We start from the raw sequence: 17382 nt of genomic DNA, 5'->3' as shown, positions 1-17382 counted from the left end.
AATAAGGGCGTTCTATTTTCTCTGGCCCTTTGTTTACCTTGGCTTCGTATATTCCCCATATAGAGACTTCAACCGCTTAAGGGTTTTACTAGAATGACCCGATTTGATTTCAGACCAGAAAACATGGTCGGATCACATTTGTCATTACACTGTGACTTCTTCACCCCTCCAGCCAAGTAACGGAGATGGCAACGATCAACCGGCGCTTTGACGCTACATCTCCCCCATCTGACTTCCAACGATGTCAATGTTGAATCTTATCACCCGGAGCATACCTTTAAATATAATGAATGTCACCTAACTTGTACTCCGTATCTCATTCAAATCCCGACAGTCCCATTCATGCTGAAAAATTTGGCGCCACCACAAGGGAGGGCTGAAAACCGGCCTCCCTGCCACCAATGGCATGTCTAGGGATAATAATACCGAGGCCGTTGTTCCACTTCAGCTGCAGTAGCTCAGTGCGCTATCACGATGGTGGCGCATCTGCACCCCTTTCATCCAATCCCTTTCTGCAGAATTGTGTTGGAATATGCAGCAGCAGGAGCTACTAGCTGCTGGTGTCCCCGATTTCCCCGCCCAATTGCCCTGCTTTGCCTCCAGCTTCAGCCATCGCTGCAGACACATGTTCTCAATCCTTCTCCCACATCGTAATTCTTTTCTATCCCTCCTCACCGGCTTTCATAGCTTTGGACTGCAACCATGTTGTCCATAGTTAGCCTTCTGGTCGGACTTGCGTCCATCTACTTTCTCTATGTCTTTCTTGGACCTAAGAAGACATCTGCACCACTGCCCCCGGGGCCTCCTCCAAAGCCCATTATCGGCAATATTAAGGACCTTCCGCCGCCCGGTTCAAAGGACTGGCAGCATTGGTTGGATCATAAGGAGAAATATGGTATATCCTCATCGAACATTTCCTAGAAGTGGCATCATTGATTATACTGACATTATACTTCAGGCCCAATCAGCTCCATCACTGTCTTCGGACAGACTCTTGTTGTCCTGAATGATCCCGACATGGCCCTGGAGATGTTGGAAAAGCGCTCTGCAAAACACTCCTCCCGACCTCATCTTCCCATCGCAGAGTTGTATGTTCCACCAATCAATCTACCCTAAGTAGCAACAAAAGAGACTAATTCTCACACCAAGATCCGGATGGGACAAGACACTTGGTCTTCTCCCCTACAACAACCGGTTTCGCGCCTACCGGAAAGCTACGTACCGCGAACTCGGGTCTGCCAACGCAGCAGGTAAATTCGATGGGATCGTCGATAAAGAAGTTACTCGATTTCTTCTGCGCGTCATACAGTCACCGAATAACTTGGTTGATCATCTTCGCAAGTAAGTTCTGTGGCGTGCAAGATAACTGCGTTATGCCTAATCGTTCTATAGAGAGTCTGGAGCGATCATCCTGCGTATCGGATACGGTTATACCATCGAGCCACATGCGAGAGACCCCCTGGTTGATCTGGTGGACAAGGCGATGGACGACTTCTCTCAAGTCGTTCTCCCAGGAGCTTGGCTGGTTAACTTTATTCCTTTCCGTTAGTCTGCCATTCTTCCTCGATGAGACTTGGATGCTGACAGCGCAGTGAAATACTTTCCCACCTGGTTTCCCGGAGGAAAGGAAAACCAGACAGCCAAGGAATACAAGGACAGACTGGCCATCATGCACGACAAGACATACGACTTTGTAAAGGACCAAATGGCAAAAGGTACGCATCAGCCATCGTATGTCTCCAGTCTGCTTGAGAAAGACACCGTCCTTCCTGGCTCAGAAGAGGAAATCGTTGTCAAGTATTCTGCTGGAGCTTTATACGGAGGTGGTGCTGATACGGTGCGTCTCGATCCTCCCAAAAATCACCATATCCCCGCTAACCACGCATAGACTGTCTCCGCTTTATCATGCTTCTTCATGGCCATGGCCCTCAACCCGACCGTCCAGAAGAAGGCGCAAGAAGAAATCGACCGGGTCGTAGGAACCTCCCAACTGCCCGACCTCTCCGACCAGAATAATCTCCCCTACATCAACGCCGTATTCCAAGAAGTGCTCAGATGGCACCCCGTCACCCCCCTTAGCATAACCCACGCCTCTAGTGAGGAAGACATCTTCAACGGCTATCTTATTCCCAAGGGCGCTATTATCGTTCCCAACGTCTGGTACGCATCCCCCCTTCCTTCCTATTCTCTCATCCAATACCTAACAAAGACCAGGGCCTTCACCCACGACCCAAACAATTACCACAACCCAGAAGCATTCAACCCTGATCGGTTCCTCAGCGCAACCCCCGAGCCAGACCCCCGACTATACGCCTTCGGATTCGGCCGCCGCATCTGTCCCGGTCGCTTGCTCGCCGAGAAGAGCATTTTTCTCACCGTGGCACGGGCACTGGCGGTACTGGATATTCGAAAGAAGGTACGAGATGGTAAGGAAGTGCCTATTCGGGTCGAGTTTTCTTCAGGGACCATTAGCCATCCTGTTCCGTTCGAGGTGGATCTGAAGCCGAGGAGTAAGGGCCATGAGGAGTTGGTGAGGGCTGTGGAGAGGGAGTTTCCGTGGGAGGCTAGTCATGCGAAGGAGTTGGGGATTTGAGGACATGCAGAAATGGAATGTTAGAGGGATAGGTTGATGTTGGAATGTGGCAATTTGTGTGAGGAATATTTTTGTTTGCTTGAACAGTGTGATACATAACGCGTCGAGTAGGATCGGTCCAACACGATCAGGACTGCAAAGACTGTCAGTATACATGAATAAATAAACACAACCGCGTCTATTTGGAGCTAAGTAGAACGCGTGTTCTCTACCCTGCTGCATAGCATAATGCAACCATGATTCGGATAAACAAAATGAATGCAATGTTTGCTTGTTGTCCCTTACACAGAGTTCCATTGGATCCGATCTCCCGACTCAACGGAACGGACCGACCGGATCCATTATCCGTGTGATCCGGTCGCAGTTATGTGGAGAAATTATTGAAGTGCAGACGCAAGGGCTTCACTGATGAAGAATTTGTGGCTGAGAATATTTTGCAGGTGCTGCGATTACCATAGTATCTAGATGTTAACTGTGTAACAATGTGTGAGGGAGGGTTAGGGTAGAAGGAAGAGAGAGTTAGCCATAGGAGCCAAGACAAGGCCGAGCGGAAAAAAAAAAAAAGAAATGCCTCCACGCGGGATTGAACCACGGACCTCTTGATAACCGTAAAGGATACAAGTCAAGCGCTCTACCACTGAGCTATAAAGGCGATTCTTATGAATCTGAGGCGGAGTAAATATCTATGTAGGGGAGGTAGACCGGTACCTGTCAATCGATCGGTCGGTCGTCCATGAACATATTATGGATGAAATCGTGTCACATTGTCTTTACAAATGAATAATGAGTTGATTATTAGAATATACCAAAGAAAAGTTTATACCTAGTACTGTGCTATACTCATGGTCTAGTCGCGGTACCTAGGCGTCCGCGGGCTTAGTCTCACTACCTCGAAGGATCGCAATGTTATGCTCCAAATATAGATAGATGAGTGAACCATCAGCCATGGTGAATGTCAGCCGACCATGATAAACACCGAATAGCTAAAAGGCTCAACATACAGAGTACTCCTCAAGATGACCCATCCAACACACAGTAGGTGATGCGTCGGCCACGGAGCTACTAATACCCCGGATATGTCGCACTCAATAGCGTCAATTCGTCTGTGCTAGTACCTGCTGGGCTTCAAGCAGGGACTGACAAGTAAACTCACCTTAAGACATCGTGTTATCTTGTCCAGCCTGCATCCAGGGTCCAAGGACAGCACAAGACAGCCTCTTACCAGTCAGCTTACTGGGGTCCCCGGCTGGGCTGCCTTGCATATAAGCCAGGTCATATGAGGAGCCCCGACATATGACTTAGCATAAAATAAGCTTTGCATCAAGCTCATTGTAATAGTGTAGAATATTTCTTGGTGTCGATAATGGAAGCACGCTGGTCTTTCGAAACTTATACCCCTCGTTCTTTTTCTCCTGTCTAGGAATATATCCGCCTGTCACCTACCTTGACCCCAACATACTAGAGTATGCGCAGTCTTGCTTAGATCGACTTATTTAATATTTTTATTACTTTTTCTAGATATATCACGTATCCCTAACGTTGAAAATACTGCCGTGTACCCAGAGCCATTCACACTATCGCTCTTATTGGTCGCAAATACGCATGGGAGGCCTGATGTCTCAGAGCCGTGGCGGAGCCCTACCAACGATATGCCGCGACCCTATTCATAGTGACTGACTGAGGTGCCTGAAAAAAGCAAGTAGTACAACATGAAGTGCCCTGTCTAGCTCTTGTGCAATAGTTATTCTATTTGTAGTGCCAGCGACTGTAAAAAGTATATATATACCCATTCTCCCGACCGATGTCAAGTTTCATTATTGTCATTACTTGACGAACTTCTTTCGAATCCACAACAGATTTTCATTTTTCTTCCGATAATTGCAATAACTACACATACACCATGAAGTACATCCTCTCTCTCGCTCTCTACACAGCTACCGCCCTAGCCCAGGGCATCTACATCGAGTCCCCCGCCGCCGGCACGGAGCTGAAAGCCGGAGAAACAATAACAGTGCAGATCGGCCGTCCGGTACGTCCATCCCACTCTCCACCTTTGCATTCCTTCCCATCTACCCCATGACTACACAATACTTACTCCCTCACTCATGCTTTCCTTCTTGGAATAGGGGTTCCCCGAAAATATCGCCGAAATCGGCATCGCCATCGGCATCGAAACCTGCTCCGGGAGCTCAGGATGCACCGCCCCCGACTCTGCTATCGGGAATCTCCTATACAGCGGTCCCTATGATCCACAGTCTAACGGACCCCCTTACCCGTATGAGAACTTCACTGTCACAGTGCCAGATGTAACGGGCCCAGCGCAGATCGGGGTTGTTAGGCCGTATTTGGTGGGGGTAAGTTCGATTCCTATTGATTTGTTAGGAGACTTTGATGATGATTTGCTGAATGTGTAGCTTTCGTATGAGTTTGTTGTGGGGACAGCGGTGACGAATGTTACGATTGTTTGAGGGTGGAAGGGTGAGGTGGGTTTGTGGTAGACGATAGATGGTTGGGATGGTGGTAGGGGAAAGAAAATACAATGATGTCTATTTTCTAAAACATTGTAGCATTGCTCTGTGTTTTTTAACTATTATGAAAGCATGAAGAAAGTAGGCACACGTGCTCATCTAGCACAACTTATTCAACACAACTTGTTTCAGTCAATCCGGCATGTCTAGCCTGTACACGCTGCTCAGCGTGAATGAAGCCTTGTGCGGCACTTGGACCTGCCGCAGATGTGTACATATTTTGATCGAGAGTGAATCATGAAACGGAAGAAAGAAAAAGACCAGGAGATCAAGACAGAATAGAGAAAAAAAAAGGAAACATAACCACAAGTGGAGATAACCTGGTTTTGCGGGAGTTGAAGGATATTCTTTCTCATGGGTTTCTGTCAGCATATCATACATCTCTCAATGCATCTGGATCCAACCAAACGAAGTAAACTCGGCCGGATTGAGCCCCAATTATAAGAGCATTCTCCCGAGTTGCCCATGCATCGTCAAATACGTTGTTTCGGTATTCTGGAGGCAACCAAATACTTTTCTTATTATTAAGAATAACCCAGTCGTCCTCAACGGAGATCTTGCACTTGGCAGACATGTCTTGTTTTGTAGGATTGGTGCGAAGTATACTTCGAATGCGAGGATCGTAGATGCCACCAGTCTGTTCAGGGTGTCCTGTTTCTGTGTTCCATATTTGAAATGTGTTTTGCCCGAAATCTGTAGCCAGCACTTGGTTTTCCGCAAAGAAATAGACCAGACATAGCATTTTACTACCATGGTCGAATTTCCATTTCTGTTGCCCGTTCTCGGTATCCCATACTCTGACTGTCCGATCAGATGAACTGGAGGCGAGTAGCTTGCTGCCTGGAGAGAAGGCAGCTGCTGTCACTTCGTCGTGGTGGCCTTTGAGGGTTCGCACCAATTTCCCATTCTCTGCACCCCATAATTTGACTGTGGAATCCAAAGAGTATGTTGCCACCAACCGACCATCTGGTGAAAGTATCACACCTTCTATTGGCTCTGAGTGATAGTCCAGGCTTGACTCCTCCTTCCCCGGGGTCACTTTCCATAGCTTGACTGTCTTATCATGTGACCCCGATGCCACCAACTGGCCGTTAGGCGAGAAGGCAACAGTTGTAGCATAGTCAGCATGACCCTTTAGTGTATGTTCTAGCGTTCCACTTTTTGTACTCCACAGTTGAACAGAGTTTTGCAATGGACCTGCAGAGATGAAATTGCTATCCGGGGAAAAGACAGTCAAATCAAGCACATGTTCGTCATGAATTGTGTGCTTGATATTCCACGTCGCAGTATCCCACAGTGTGATAGTCCTATCATCTGAGGTACAGGCCAACATCCGATTGTCTGGGGAAAATGCCACATTCGTGATCCTGCCCAAGTGAGCGAGCTCGTGCACTGTAGTATCGGTCTCTATATTCACCAGAGCTACTATTTTAGGAGCATGGGCGCGTATTGTGGCTGCTACCAATACCTGACCATTCAGAGAGAAGGCCGTGCGTGCGAGCGATGATGTTTGGCCCGAAGGTCGCCATTCCCACCTAAGTCTCCACGTCCCCTTCTCCCACACCTTCACCACGCCATCGAATGATGCAGACCCCAATAGCTGGTTATTCAGAGAGAACATCAGATGAGCGATGTCTCCAGATTGCTCGAGTCTTCCTGTTTCACGCCATGAGATTGTATCCCATAGCCTGATGGTACCATCACTTAATCCAGAAGCTAGTAGCTTGTTGTCTGGTGAAAACGCCACAGCTCTAACCCAACCTGTATGATCAATTATCTTTTGTAAATTCCCTGTGAGCGTGTCCCATACTTTGACCGTTTTATCTGAAGAGCCTGATGCCACCAGCTGTCCATCTGTAGAGAATGCAACAGAGCATACCCGATGGGAATGCTCAAGTGTTTGGAGCAGTGCGCCCCATTCCATGTCAGCGCCAACTGTTCGCAGGATCCATTTGCAGGCTTTCTTTCCGAACATGCACCTGACGATACTTCTTTCGGGCGAATATATAAGGCAGGAGACATAGAGCTGAAGAGGCGCTGCGGTCGCAATTGGCAGGTTCTGCAAGATAAACCTTTCGGCGTCCATTAAAAAGTCCAATAGTGCAGGAACGTTCTCAGTCTGGTTGAATATTAGTCTAAGTACAGGCTCGCTTATACCCACTGGCTTACTTCTGAAATGGATTTCAATTGACCAACAAGCCTCACAGTGTCGGGAAACAGCCCCAGCAAACTCATTGCCTCTAGCCAGTGAAGAAAATGTGTGTTGAAGAACGAAAGGATATCCTCCATGTCTGTGGACGTGCAGCCACTTTGGACTAGATGATAGACCCAGTAGCGACATGCATACCGAACACAATTCAAAGGGTCTGGACTGGGGATTTGTACATCTTTTATCGCAATTCCGTAATGAGACACGCCATATATGTTTTGCTTCAAGTTCTTTCTCAAACCATGGAGGGCTCTTTTATACATTTGGTGATGAAGCGTGGCCGAAGAGACATTGTAGAGTCTTCGATAATGCTTTTGCAGATAATCTTGCGCTGATTGATGGACCAGGTACACGGTATTGTTTCGAATGGTCAGAAAAGACCGACATTCCTGGACGACAGCTTCGGCTGTGTCCTCGCCTTCTGGAAGTTCTGCTAGAATTTCAATCTCGGACAAAGCCAGGGGATCTCTAGCAAGCATAGCAGCCATGAGGACATTCCTGCAGCATGATGACATAATTTTGGAGTTTAGATTGGCCAATCTATCGAGCAGGTAGCCATAGAGGTCTTCCAAATCTTTGGGAATTCTGTCGACAATTTCGGCCCACATGAATTCATGGGCGTTAATGAGCTCTCTGCAGACCAATGACACCCAGATGTAAGTGTTGCTTGCTTCAGCTTTCAATTTAGCAGCTATTTCCTCGACACGATTCTTCTTACGTGCCTTATGTCTGAGCTGAACCATCTTGATATCGATATATTTGTCGATAGAGTGCGACATGTCATGTCCATCGAGCTTCAGAAGTCTGTGTGCTGGCAGAGTGGGGTCCTGCACACTTGCTGGTATTTCTGGCAGTGGCCGGCTGGAGACGAGCCACTTTATATTGAACATCTCTTCTGCCGAGGACGCATCATCGATAAATTTAGTCAGTAGTTCTCTGCTCTGATCCTCGCATTCATCCATGGCATCAATGATAATGATGGCTCGTTTCAAGGATTTATCCTCCAGCATCTTTCTGAGGATGTCACGTAGAGTTGTGAACGCATTTTTATCCGTAAGCAGCCTGCTTGCCGAATGAAAGTATTCCTTCTGAATGTGTGAAATCAGGAGTGGTTGTTCCAGAAGCAACAGCCATATTAGACTGCGTAGAACGGCAACGCCGTTGTTGGCTTGGTCATTCGTGGCTTGACAGAAAAAATATAGAATTAACGGGCGTTCTGTATCAACAAGTCCACGAGAAATCAGATCTTTTATAATGCCGATCAAGAGCATCGTCTTTCCAGTTCCTGCCTGACCGCTAACCCACAAACGTGCAGGTGTGATATGATCCCACTTGCTGAACTGTCTGTATTCATCCGTCAGAAGAATCCATGTATACAGCTCTTCAATGATGCTCTCATTTCGGGCTTGTATATCTCCGATCTCAGCTCGAGGGTCAATCCAGCGGAGGGACTGCAGACAGTTGCGGTATTCGTCTAATTTTTTCTGGTGCTCACTGGCTATAGTTATCTGTCTGATCTGATCCTTAATATGTTCCTGGTTATAGAGGGTGAAGTCGCTTTGAAGCACCTTTTCTGCATCTTTGACAGCATTCAGGTTCCCGCTCCAATCATCCAAATCGAGAAAGCCCCGGAGCAGAACGAGAAGTTGACTTTTGTAATAGAAGCAGACGCTCTTAATTTGATAGAAAAGCATTGACTCGTAGAGATCAACAATCCCAGTCTCGAGACTGTGATTCATCTCTCCCAGCGATGTATTGTTCTTAATATTCTGGTCACTCAACAGCTTGTCTACAGCTTTTGAATACCAGCTCATTCGGGAAACAACGTACGCCACTCCATTATACAGATCTGCTGCTGCTTTGGCTGGCCTGACCAAAATCTAATCAGTCAACATGGATCCAGAACACGAGTTGAGTATACTTACATCAATTGTGGAACAAATCACTGCCCACGGAAGCGCGGTCTGTGGGATGCTTTGTAACGGAATGTCAAGGAATGCCTTTACTTGCGTTAAAACACCGGAAACATCATTCATTGTCTCGATAACATTTTTATTATCTTCAACCCTTTCCAGGGCCCTTGCGACTATTGCTCGCATTCGTTCTTCTCCCAAATCTAAGCGAGGACTAATACCTTCACCAGCTACATCAAAGATGGGCGTTTCGAGAAAGACCGCCAACACCAATTTTTCGTATGCTTGCACATACTTTGCCTTTTTTGGATCCTGCATTAGATTGTTGTAGGCTTTGTTCCAAAGAGTATTGTGGATGGTGGTCAAACATTCTGTCGAGGTCACCTTCTGGTTAAGATGATGAAGAGCGTGTTCGTTTGCTTCTGGCTTTTCTTGTTGGGTGGCCCCGCTAGGAGGGACATGCCCATTCTCTTCCACAATTCTTGCAGTGTCATGATATTCAGATTCCCCTTGAGTCGGGGAAATTGAATCATTCTTCGTGTGAGGACCTTCAACCTGAGTGCTTTGCTTTCTCGGCTTTCCCCCTCGGAATGCCTCCAATTTCTGACGGACCCTTGCTCGAAACCCTGTCATTGAAGGATACATCTTATTGTGTTCGAATTTGATGCCATAGTGGAAATAATGTAGAAGCGTAGCATTTTCGAGCTAAAAAGGTGGGCGAAACCGCAATTTCAGGGTTTCCAGCCACGCTATATCCCACCCCTGTCCGTGGATTATACGTGGGTTCATTTCAGTGGTTATTGTGACGCTATTGCGGGATCTTAGGCGCGTACTAGATCCATTTAAACTCCACCGGATGGGCGAATCGGAGACTGTTAGCCCGTGACTTCCATCGGATAAACTGTTCTTAGCGGCCATTGTTTCTCCCCGTTATGTGTCTATTTCAGCGCCCAGTCAGCCCAAGAAAAAAATAAAGGCTTGGTTTTCCAGGGTTTCTTGTTATACATAAGTTTCTTCAATCCTCTTTCATGTTCTGAGCTTATCGATTTTGATGAGTTTTAAGGTTATATTTGATGTTATTCACTAGTACATTCGCTTGTAGTTTCCTATTTCTCTCTCTCTCTCTCTCTTTTTCTTTTTGTTTTTTGGGTGTTTCCATTCCTGGATGTTGGGCATTTGAGAAATGTGATAATCCTACTTCTGGCCCATATGCATATATATCATAGCAAATTTGGGAATTCCTTACATTTGATTTTCATTGCCGTCATTTTTGCTTTCTCTCACCATATTGAAGTGAATGTGAATACGCAGATATGAACAGATCAAAAATATATATATCTTGAATACACTACATTCTAATTTTGAAGAGTTCAAAACTGCCCCGCGCTCTTCCATACCTAACTACATACAAACAGGAAACAAAGACGTACCGTCATCCAAAACAGCCTACAGAAGACCCCTACTACCTCCTCTCACTAAACACAACCTTCAACTCTCCTAAATTCGCGACAAATGTATCCCTCGTCTCCTCCCTGAACCTCCTTCCATCCTCCCCTTCCGCCAACCGCACATCAAACCTCCCAAACAGCATAGCCACCACAACCCTCAACTCAATATACGCTAACCCCTTCCCAACACAACTATACGCACCACCCACAAACGGGAAATATGCCGCTTTATTCATAATCCAATCTGGCTTCTCGTCCGTCCAGCGCTCGGGGATGAACTCTTCGGGGCTTCGATAGTACCGCGGATCGTTCTGGACGGGTAGAATCGGCACACTGACTATTGTATCCCCCGGAATGAACGTAGAGGCTCCCTTATCATTGGGAATGTGGATGCCTTCTGGTGGTGTCTTGCGCTGGATGCCACCGTGCACTGGTGGCTGTATGCGGAGGGCTTCGCTGACACAGGCGTTTAGGTAGGGGAGGGAGGATATGGAGCGGTAGTAGATGTCTTCGGGGGATTCGGTGGACGGTGCTGGGTCTGTTTGGCGTTTTACTGCTGTGGAGTCGAGTTCGGCTTGGAGCTTTCGTTGGATGGACGGGTTGAGGGCCAGGTGGTAGATTATGACACTCATTGTGACGGAGCTGGTGTCTCTGTTCGTAGTTCATCAGTTAGATGTCAATGACAAATTCAATGATTGGTAGTGTGACTCACCCTCCAGCAATAACAAGCAGCTCTCCCTCACTATACAACGCCTTCTTAGATAAGTCGCGCATGGACGGCAGCATCCTCGTCATAATGTCCTCCCCAGGCACTTCATTTATTTCTTCTTGCTTCCGCTTCTCCTGGATACGATCCTGGATCCAATTTCCATACTCTCGAATAGCACTACCAGCACCGGGCAGGCTCATCAACAAGCTGATAAGCCACGGCGTATGTACCATGACATGCTGGCCATTCCGCATGTTCTTGACGAAGCTCAGACTAGGGTTCAACTCCCAAGTCTCGATATTATTGAAGGAATAGCCCCAGCCTACGACTCCCATGATATCGTAGCTGAGGAGTGACATGGTACTGGGGACAGAAAGAGGTTGGTTGACACGGTGCGCCAAAGCGTCGAGGAACCTTTCCGTCGTGCGGATGACCATTGGTTGGTAGGATTTCAGTGCTGTTGATTCAGTGAGCACGATGTAACACATCCAGGAGGACATGATCACCAACCTCTTCCACTAAACACCTTATCCCAAAGAGCCTTCCTCCGCTGCGAGTGCACGGCCGGATCACGCATATGAAACACGGCATAGTCATGCGTGAAGTCACCCGAACCCTTTAGACGATCATACCACGGGCCACGGGTACATTTGCTTGAAGGTCCATAGATGACATCGATGGCTTCAGCCGACAGGATGCTAAGTTCCTGGGGCCCTGTTCGGACAATATCCCCGTACTGTCTGTGTAGGTTCCATACCCGTTCGAAGTTTCGGTTTTTCTCGAGGTTCTCGTATCCGGTTACGAATTTGGAGAGCTTGAGAGAGAATGGGCCTGAGAAGTGATGTAGACGATGGAAGAAGGCGCGGTAGGTTAGGATCGAGGCGAAGAGGGAGACATAAAAGCAGATGTTTAGTATGGACACAGTACCGATGCCTAGAAGCCACGCATAGATGCTTGTCCACCTTCCATGGTTGTTGACTGTCGTCAATAGGGCTAGGGTATTCACGATCAGATTCGCATAGACCCAAGCACGGCCCTCCTTGGCGCCGCGTTCTCCGCGTGACCAGTAGAAAACATGGGCACTGATTCCGGCAGCTGCCAGGAGAGGGCCTTTCTCCTTTACAGTGTCCAAAAGATCAAGGAACAAGGCCATTCTGTCTAGTCTGGGATTCTCCGAAGGCATTGTGCTTACTACTTATATATGCCTATGCTCTTGGCAGGATGTGGGGATCACAGCGCCAAGAGAAACATACCAATAAGGACGCTCTATTGCAATTCCGCTTCGAGTTTCTTCTCGGCATTTACGAGACAGATCATCAATCCATATTGAATGTAAGTAGGCTATACCCTTTCGGGAGACGGTTGCGACATTGCTGATTGGCTGCTCCGCCTAATCTTCAGTATCCACCATATATTTTGAAGTCAATGCACGCAATGCCGGTGGAGTCGGACATTACTTTCCACAACAGTTGATTCGTTCTAATATCCTTTAGACGGTTGGAAACATTTTTTTATTAAGCCCTTACTGTCAGGACTTCAATGAGGTCAGTCAGCCGTACTGTATACTGCAACCCAGTGCTTGATCATTAAGAACAGACCAGTGGAAACTGAAGCCTAAATATGGCGGACGATGATAAGAGAATGAGAATATCTCTTCACACTTGCTCTACTTTGACTTGGTAAAGTTGGTAGCAAACTTTGGAGATATAGAATATCACTATACATCTCCAAAAGTTATATATACACGTGTTGTATGACGCAGCTTTTATAGGGCTCGGAACAGGATCCATGGAATATCACGAGGAATGCAAACTATCGTATCTATGAAATGCAGAAAGTAAAGATAAACAAATCTAGGCCGGTGAGGCTCAAAAGTTGAGGTGTAATAACGTCCCTTATAATGCTGCATCATCGGCTGCGCTCGGCCCCGCTTTTGATCAGAGGGTGGTGGTGGTCAGATTAGAGTCATACAGACAAACTTTCTGTGTTGATTAACTTATTGCTTGAATAAGATCTGGGTATATACTGCCAACAGAGACTTTTGAAAGATAATATCTCCAACAGAACGCAGGTCGCTCGAAGTGAGACACGGTTTGGCGTGATATCTCACATTCTTGCACAAAGTCCGGACATAGTGGCGTGATAACGCGCTACTGTTTGTTTGGACTCAGCTTTCACACAAATCTGCGGATTTTTCCAAGATTTGCTAACGACCTCTTCTGTACCTATATATAAAAAGCTTTATAAGTCATCAAGGTATTATACATCCAAACCTAACGCCGTTCAAACTATCAGATACACCAAAACAACCCCAAGATGCGCCCCGATTATCCTATATACATCCAACGTTCTCCTTTCCGACACGCCAATAATACAACAAAAACAAAAGGAAAATAATAAAAAGTGACAGCCATCACACCGCCTGCCTTACATCAGCACGGTACGCTTGCTTCAAACTCCCCAACGAAAGTTCATCGGCGGACCTTTCCTCCGGGAGCCTCTGTGTCTCCTCATGATCGATCGCCGACCAACCGCGGTCCGCCCGACTGCGCGTCCCCTTCTGCGTCGACATTTTATAAGTCCCAACCGTGGGGTCCATCTTCGAGTTTGCCTGGGTAGCGTTCGACTTGAATATCTTCGAGACCAGCGGGCGCATGGAGGGCATGCAGGCCGTTATCATGGCGACGCATATCTCGACGGAGGTGCAGTCGATGGCGCCTTGCAGGTCCCAGCTGGAGTCGGTGGAGTTGAGGGCTTGAGCTTCGATGCAACGGAGGATGGAGGCGATGCAGGTTCTGATGTTGTATAAGATTAGTGTCATACTCTTTGGTGGGATGGGAAAGAACGGACCCAAATCCAAGAGCAAAGACGGATGCCAGCATGCGTTTCTTGCGACTGCTCATGTGTAGTTGATGGATAACAGAGAGGGGCATGCTCAGGATGATAAAGTCAGTGACGACGTTTGTCACGCCGCTGAATACCACGACGGCGTAGTAATCTATGCAGGTGGCGGGTACGGAAGGATCCCAGGCGTGAGAGAGAGGAACACATTGTAGCCAGGTGGCGAGCACGCTGCAGAAGTTATACGCAACCACGACGAAGGCCATGAACCAGGTCATGAGGCGGAACCATCGCTGTGGGAAGATCCGACCGTAGAATGTTAGAATGGAGAGCTTGGTGAAGCAGATGGCGAGACAGTAGAAGCACTCGGCGATGGTTATGGACTGTGTGTCTGTATATTAGCGTTGTGTGAGGGTGGGGTGGGTAATAGAATTTAGTTTAGCTCACCAATGTTAGACCCTTCGCATCGGTTACATAGACAATGTGCTTTCCCATGCCAAAGTGGATGGTTATGTAGATTGAGACGTTGAATGCAACGTTGAAGAACTACCAGCCAGAAAAGGTGAGCTTGAGTTCTCCGAACTCACTGTCCCGTCAAGCCTAATGGGCCTTACCAATGCCACTATGATAAAGTAGTCGTCGAGACCTAACCGCATCGACGTGATAGATCGGGCTATCACTCGCAGGATAACGCCTGCAGCGCTGGCGGCCATCGTGATTGATGCGCAGGCAATGATTCCGGGAGCACGGGTCGCACCCGGATTGGCTTCCATTGCCGTGATTTGAGCTGCTGTTAGACTTGACATTTTGGCAGAGTTCAGTAGTGTTGTCTTCCAGAGCCACCGAGAACAACCAAGGAGAAAGTACACAAAAGAGAGGAATGGGGGAGTGGATGGCAGGATCAGGCCTGGAGAAAAGGCGGAGTATGGACTTGGAATACGAGGATCCTGCGAGGCGGAGTTCCTGCAACAGCCAGCCCCCATGAAGAAACAGCCCCCATGGGGCTAAATGATGACCGCAGTTTGAGCATCAGGCCAGACGCTGTCTGATAACAACTAATGTTATAACGCTAAGCAACTGACCAAGCAACTTATGCAGATGGGGGCCGATGCAATACAGCTGAATACCGGTGGGTCGGTGTATTGATGTATGTCAGGTACTGTCACACCGGGTATTGGGTATCAGCCTACACATTGCTGCATTTGAGGCTGCATCTGTCAGATCATCACCAAGTATAGCATATATTGGCTGTGCATATGTCCCTTCATACTCAAGGTCAGCTTGATCAACCTGGGGCGAGAGTATGAAAAGAAGCCGGCTTGCCCCTCTCAACACAGTCCATCCACTGTCGTCCACAGTATTGTCATCACGCCCTCAGCCATGCCCATTGCCAACACCAAGGCCGCAGCGCTATTGACGCTGCTTGCGTTGACACTCGGCTATCACCTTCGCACATGGCCCCTTGTGGACCTTATCCTTGAAACACTCTTTGCCGTGATTATCTACCGCTTGACCTTGCATCCATTGGCCAGCTACCCAGGACCCTGGCTGGCCGCCGCCACAGACTGGTACAACATCTACTACTGCTTCACGGGCGATCGACACCTAGACTTCTACCGACTGCACGAGAAGTACGGATCAGCCGTGCGATATGGCCCCAATCGCGTGTCATTCCGCTCGGCAACTGCGCTGGCTGACATCTACGGGAGCCAAGCCAACACGCAAAAGTCAGCCGTCTACAGCGCCTTTACCCACTTCTTCACCGTCCCCGCCAGCCTAACCACCATCGATCGAAAAGCCCATGCTTTCAAGCGGCGCGTCACCAGCCGAGCACTGAATCCACGTGCCGTGCAGGATCTTGAAGAGCTGATCCTGCAGAACGTGCGCGCCCTGTGCACCGCCCTGACGATCTCAGCGGATCCCTACCTATCGAAGAACAATGAGGATCCAACTACCGAAAAGGATCCCTCCTCCACCTGGGGCCGGCCCCACGATCTCACTACAACAGTCAAATGCCTCCTCAGCGACATCATGGGCGACGTGACCTTCTCCCGCCACTGGAACATGCAATCCAGCCCACGTAACCGCCACATCCTATCCCTAATGGCCCAAGGCACCCGCGGCATAAACCTAGCAGGCCACATGCCCACCCTACTCCAACTCAACCTGGACCGTCTCTGCTTCCCCACTTTGACCCGCGGCGTGCAGCAATTCTTCCACCTTTCCGAAGAACAGTCCTCTTGGCGCGCCGCTCAGCCCCCCGATACCTTGCCGCACCGGGACCTCTTCGCCTCGCTCCTAGACGCCCGCGACCCACACTCGGGCCAGGGCTATACTCCGCGCGATTTGATTGCCGAAGCGGGCTTTTTGATTATTGCCGGTACTGATACTACAGCGACAACTATCACTGCCACTTTGTTCTATCTGCTGCATAATGAGGAGGCGTATGTCCGCGCGCAGACCGAGGTTCGTGCTGCTTTTGAGAATGTCGAAGATATTCGGATTGGACCTGCTCTGGCGGGCTGTGGGTTTCTGTATGCTTGTGTAAATGAGGCACTGAGGCTGAATCCACCTGTTAGTTCGGTTCTGCCGCGCCAGGTGCTAGAGGGGGGGTTGGTGGTTAGGGTAATGGATGATAAGGATAGTGGTGGTGCTGATCGAAAGTGCTTTGTGCCGGAGGGAACGGATGTCGGGGTGCCCATGTATGCCTTGCAGAGGGATGGTCGGTACTGGGTTGATCCTCATGCGTTCAGGCCGGAACGCTGGCTGGGAGTGGATGCTGAGGATGGAGGTGTCACGGCGTATGCGCCGTTCGGGGCGGGACGGACAAGTTGCGTGGGTAAGTACCTTGCGTACCAGGAGATGGGGATTATTCTGGCTAGGCTGTTGTGGTTGTTTGATATGCGGTTGTATTCCGTTCATAAGGAGGAGGGGAACAAGAAAAAGGGGGATGCAGCATGGGGAAGGAACCGGAGAGATGAGTTCCAGACACGCGATGTGTTTACCAGTTCGCATGAAGGACCAGTTGTACAGTTTCAGAGCAGAATATAAGGTCATGCCAACTTGTTTTGGGTAATAATATATACAATTTTCTGTTTGTCACACATTCTAGTAGATTTCAAACTCCCCTCAATCTACCGC

General features: G+C 48.4%; 6 protein-coding genes and 1 non-coding gene across 7 annotated transcripts; 3 read left to right on the top strand and 4 right to left on the bottom strand.

The window, feature by feature from the left end:
* Positions 1-702: 702 nt before the first annotated feature.
* Positions 703-2629, top strand: BO88DRAFT_489147 (cytochrome P450; the record flags this gene model as incomplete). Its single annotated transcript, XM_025712676.1, has 7 exons — positions 703-895; positions 959-1088; positions 1150-1341; positions 1393-1544; positions 1593-1837; positions 1889-2160; positions 2215-2629. 7 exons carry the CDS (start codon positions 703-705, stop codon positions 2591-2593), a joined length of 1563 nt encoding a protein of 520 aa, XP_025561508.1. The 3' UTR covers positions 2594-2629.
* A 532-nt stretch (positions 2630-3161) lies between these two features.
* On the bottom strand, positions 3162-3245 carry BO88DRAFT_t181. The gene has a single exon. It is a non-coding gene; the product is annotated as a tRNA-Thr (tRNA).
* Positions 3246-4493: 1248 nt separating this feature from the next.
* Positions 4494-5061, top strand: BO88DRAFT_465617 (uncharacterized protein; the record flags this gene model as incomplete). Its single annotated transcript, XM_025711426.1, has 3 exons — positions 4494-4622; positions 4720-4947; positions 5008-5061. 3 exons carry the CDS (start codon positions 4494-4496, stop codon positions 5059-5061), a joined length of 411 nt encoding a protein of 136 aa, XP_025561507.1.
* Positions 5062-5494: 433 nt separating this feature from the next.
* Positions 5495-9888, bottom strand: BO88DRAFT_465613 (Pfs, NACHT and WD domain protein; the record flags this gene model as incomplete). The annotated part of the gene is made up of 4 exons (XM_025711425.1): positions 5495-7240; positions 7291-8340; positions 8632-9210; positions 9256-9888. The coding sequence occupies 4 exons, from the start codon at positions 9886-9888 to the stop codon at positions 5495-5497; spliced, it is 4008 nt and encodes a 1335-aa protein (XP_025561506.1).
* Positions 9889-10591: 703 nt separating this feature from the next.
* On the bottom strand, positions 10592-12553 carry BO88DRAFT_368510 (cytochrome P450; the record flags this gene model as incomplete). Its single annotated transcript, XM_025704117.1, has 3 exons — positions 10592-11342; positions 11404-11857; positions 11911-12553. The coding sequence occupies 3 exons, from the start codon at positions 12551-12553 to the stop codon at positions 10706-10708; spliced, it is 1734 nt and encodes a 577-aa protein (XP_025561505.1). The 3' UTR covers positions 10592-10705.
* Positions 12554-13813: 1260 nt separating this feature from the next.
* Positions 13814-15216, bottom strand: BO88DRAFT_391414 (uncharacterized protein; the record flags this gene model as incomplete). Its single annotated transcript, XM_025705003.1, has 4 exons — positions 14856-15216; positions 14689-14787; positions 14251-14624; positions 13814-14195 (listed from the first exon to the last, which is right to left on the bottom strand). Exons 1-4 carry the CDS (start codon positions 15045-15047, stop codon positions 13814-13816), a joined length of 1047 nt encoding a protein of 348 aa, XP_025561504.1. The 5' UTR covers positions 15048-15216.
* Positions 15217-15621: 405 nt separating this feature from the next.
* Positions 15622-17292, top strand: BO88DRAFT_436533 (cytochrome P450; the record flags this gene model as incomplete). Its single annotated transcript, XM_025709573.1, has 1 exon — positions 15622-17292. The coding sequence occupies one exon, from the start codon at positions 15622-15624 to the stop codon at positions 17290-17292; it is 1671 nt and encodes a 556-aa protein (XP_025561503.1).
* Positions 17293-17382: the final 90 nt, after the last annotated feature.

Source organism: Aspergillus vadensis (assembly GCF_003184925.1).
Source record: "Aspergillus vadensis CBS 113365 unplaced genomic scaffold BO88scaffold_16, whole genome shotgun sequence".
Lineage (NCBI taxonomy): Eukaryota > Fungi > Ascomycota > Eurotiomycetes > Eurotiales > Aspergillaceae > Aspergillus > Aspergillus vadensis.
This window is presented reverse-complemented; position numbering and strand designations above follow the sequence as displayed.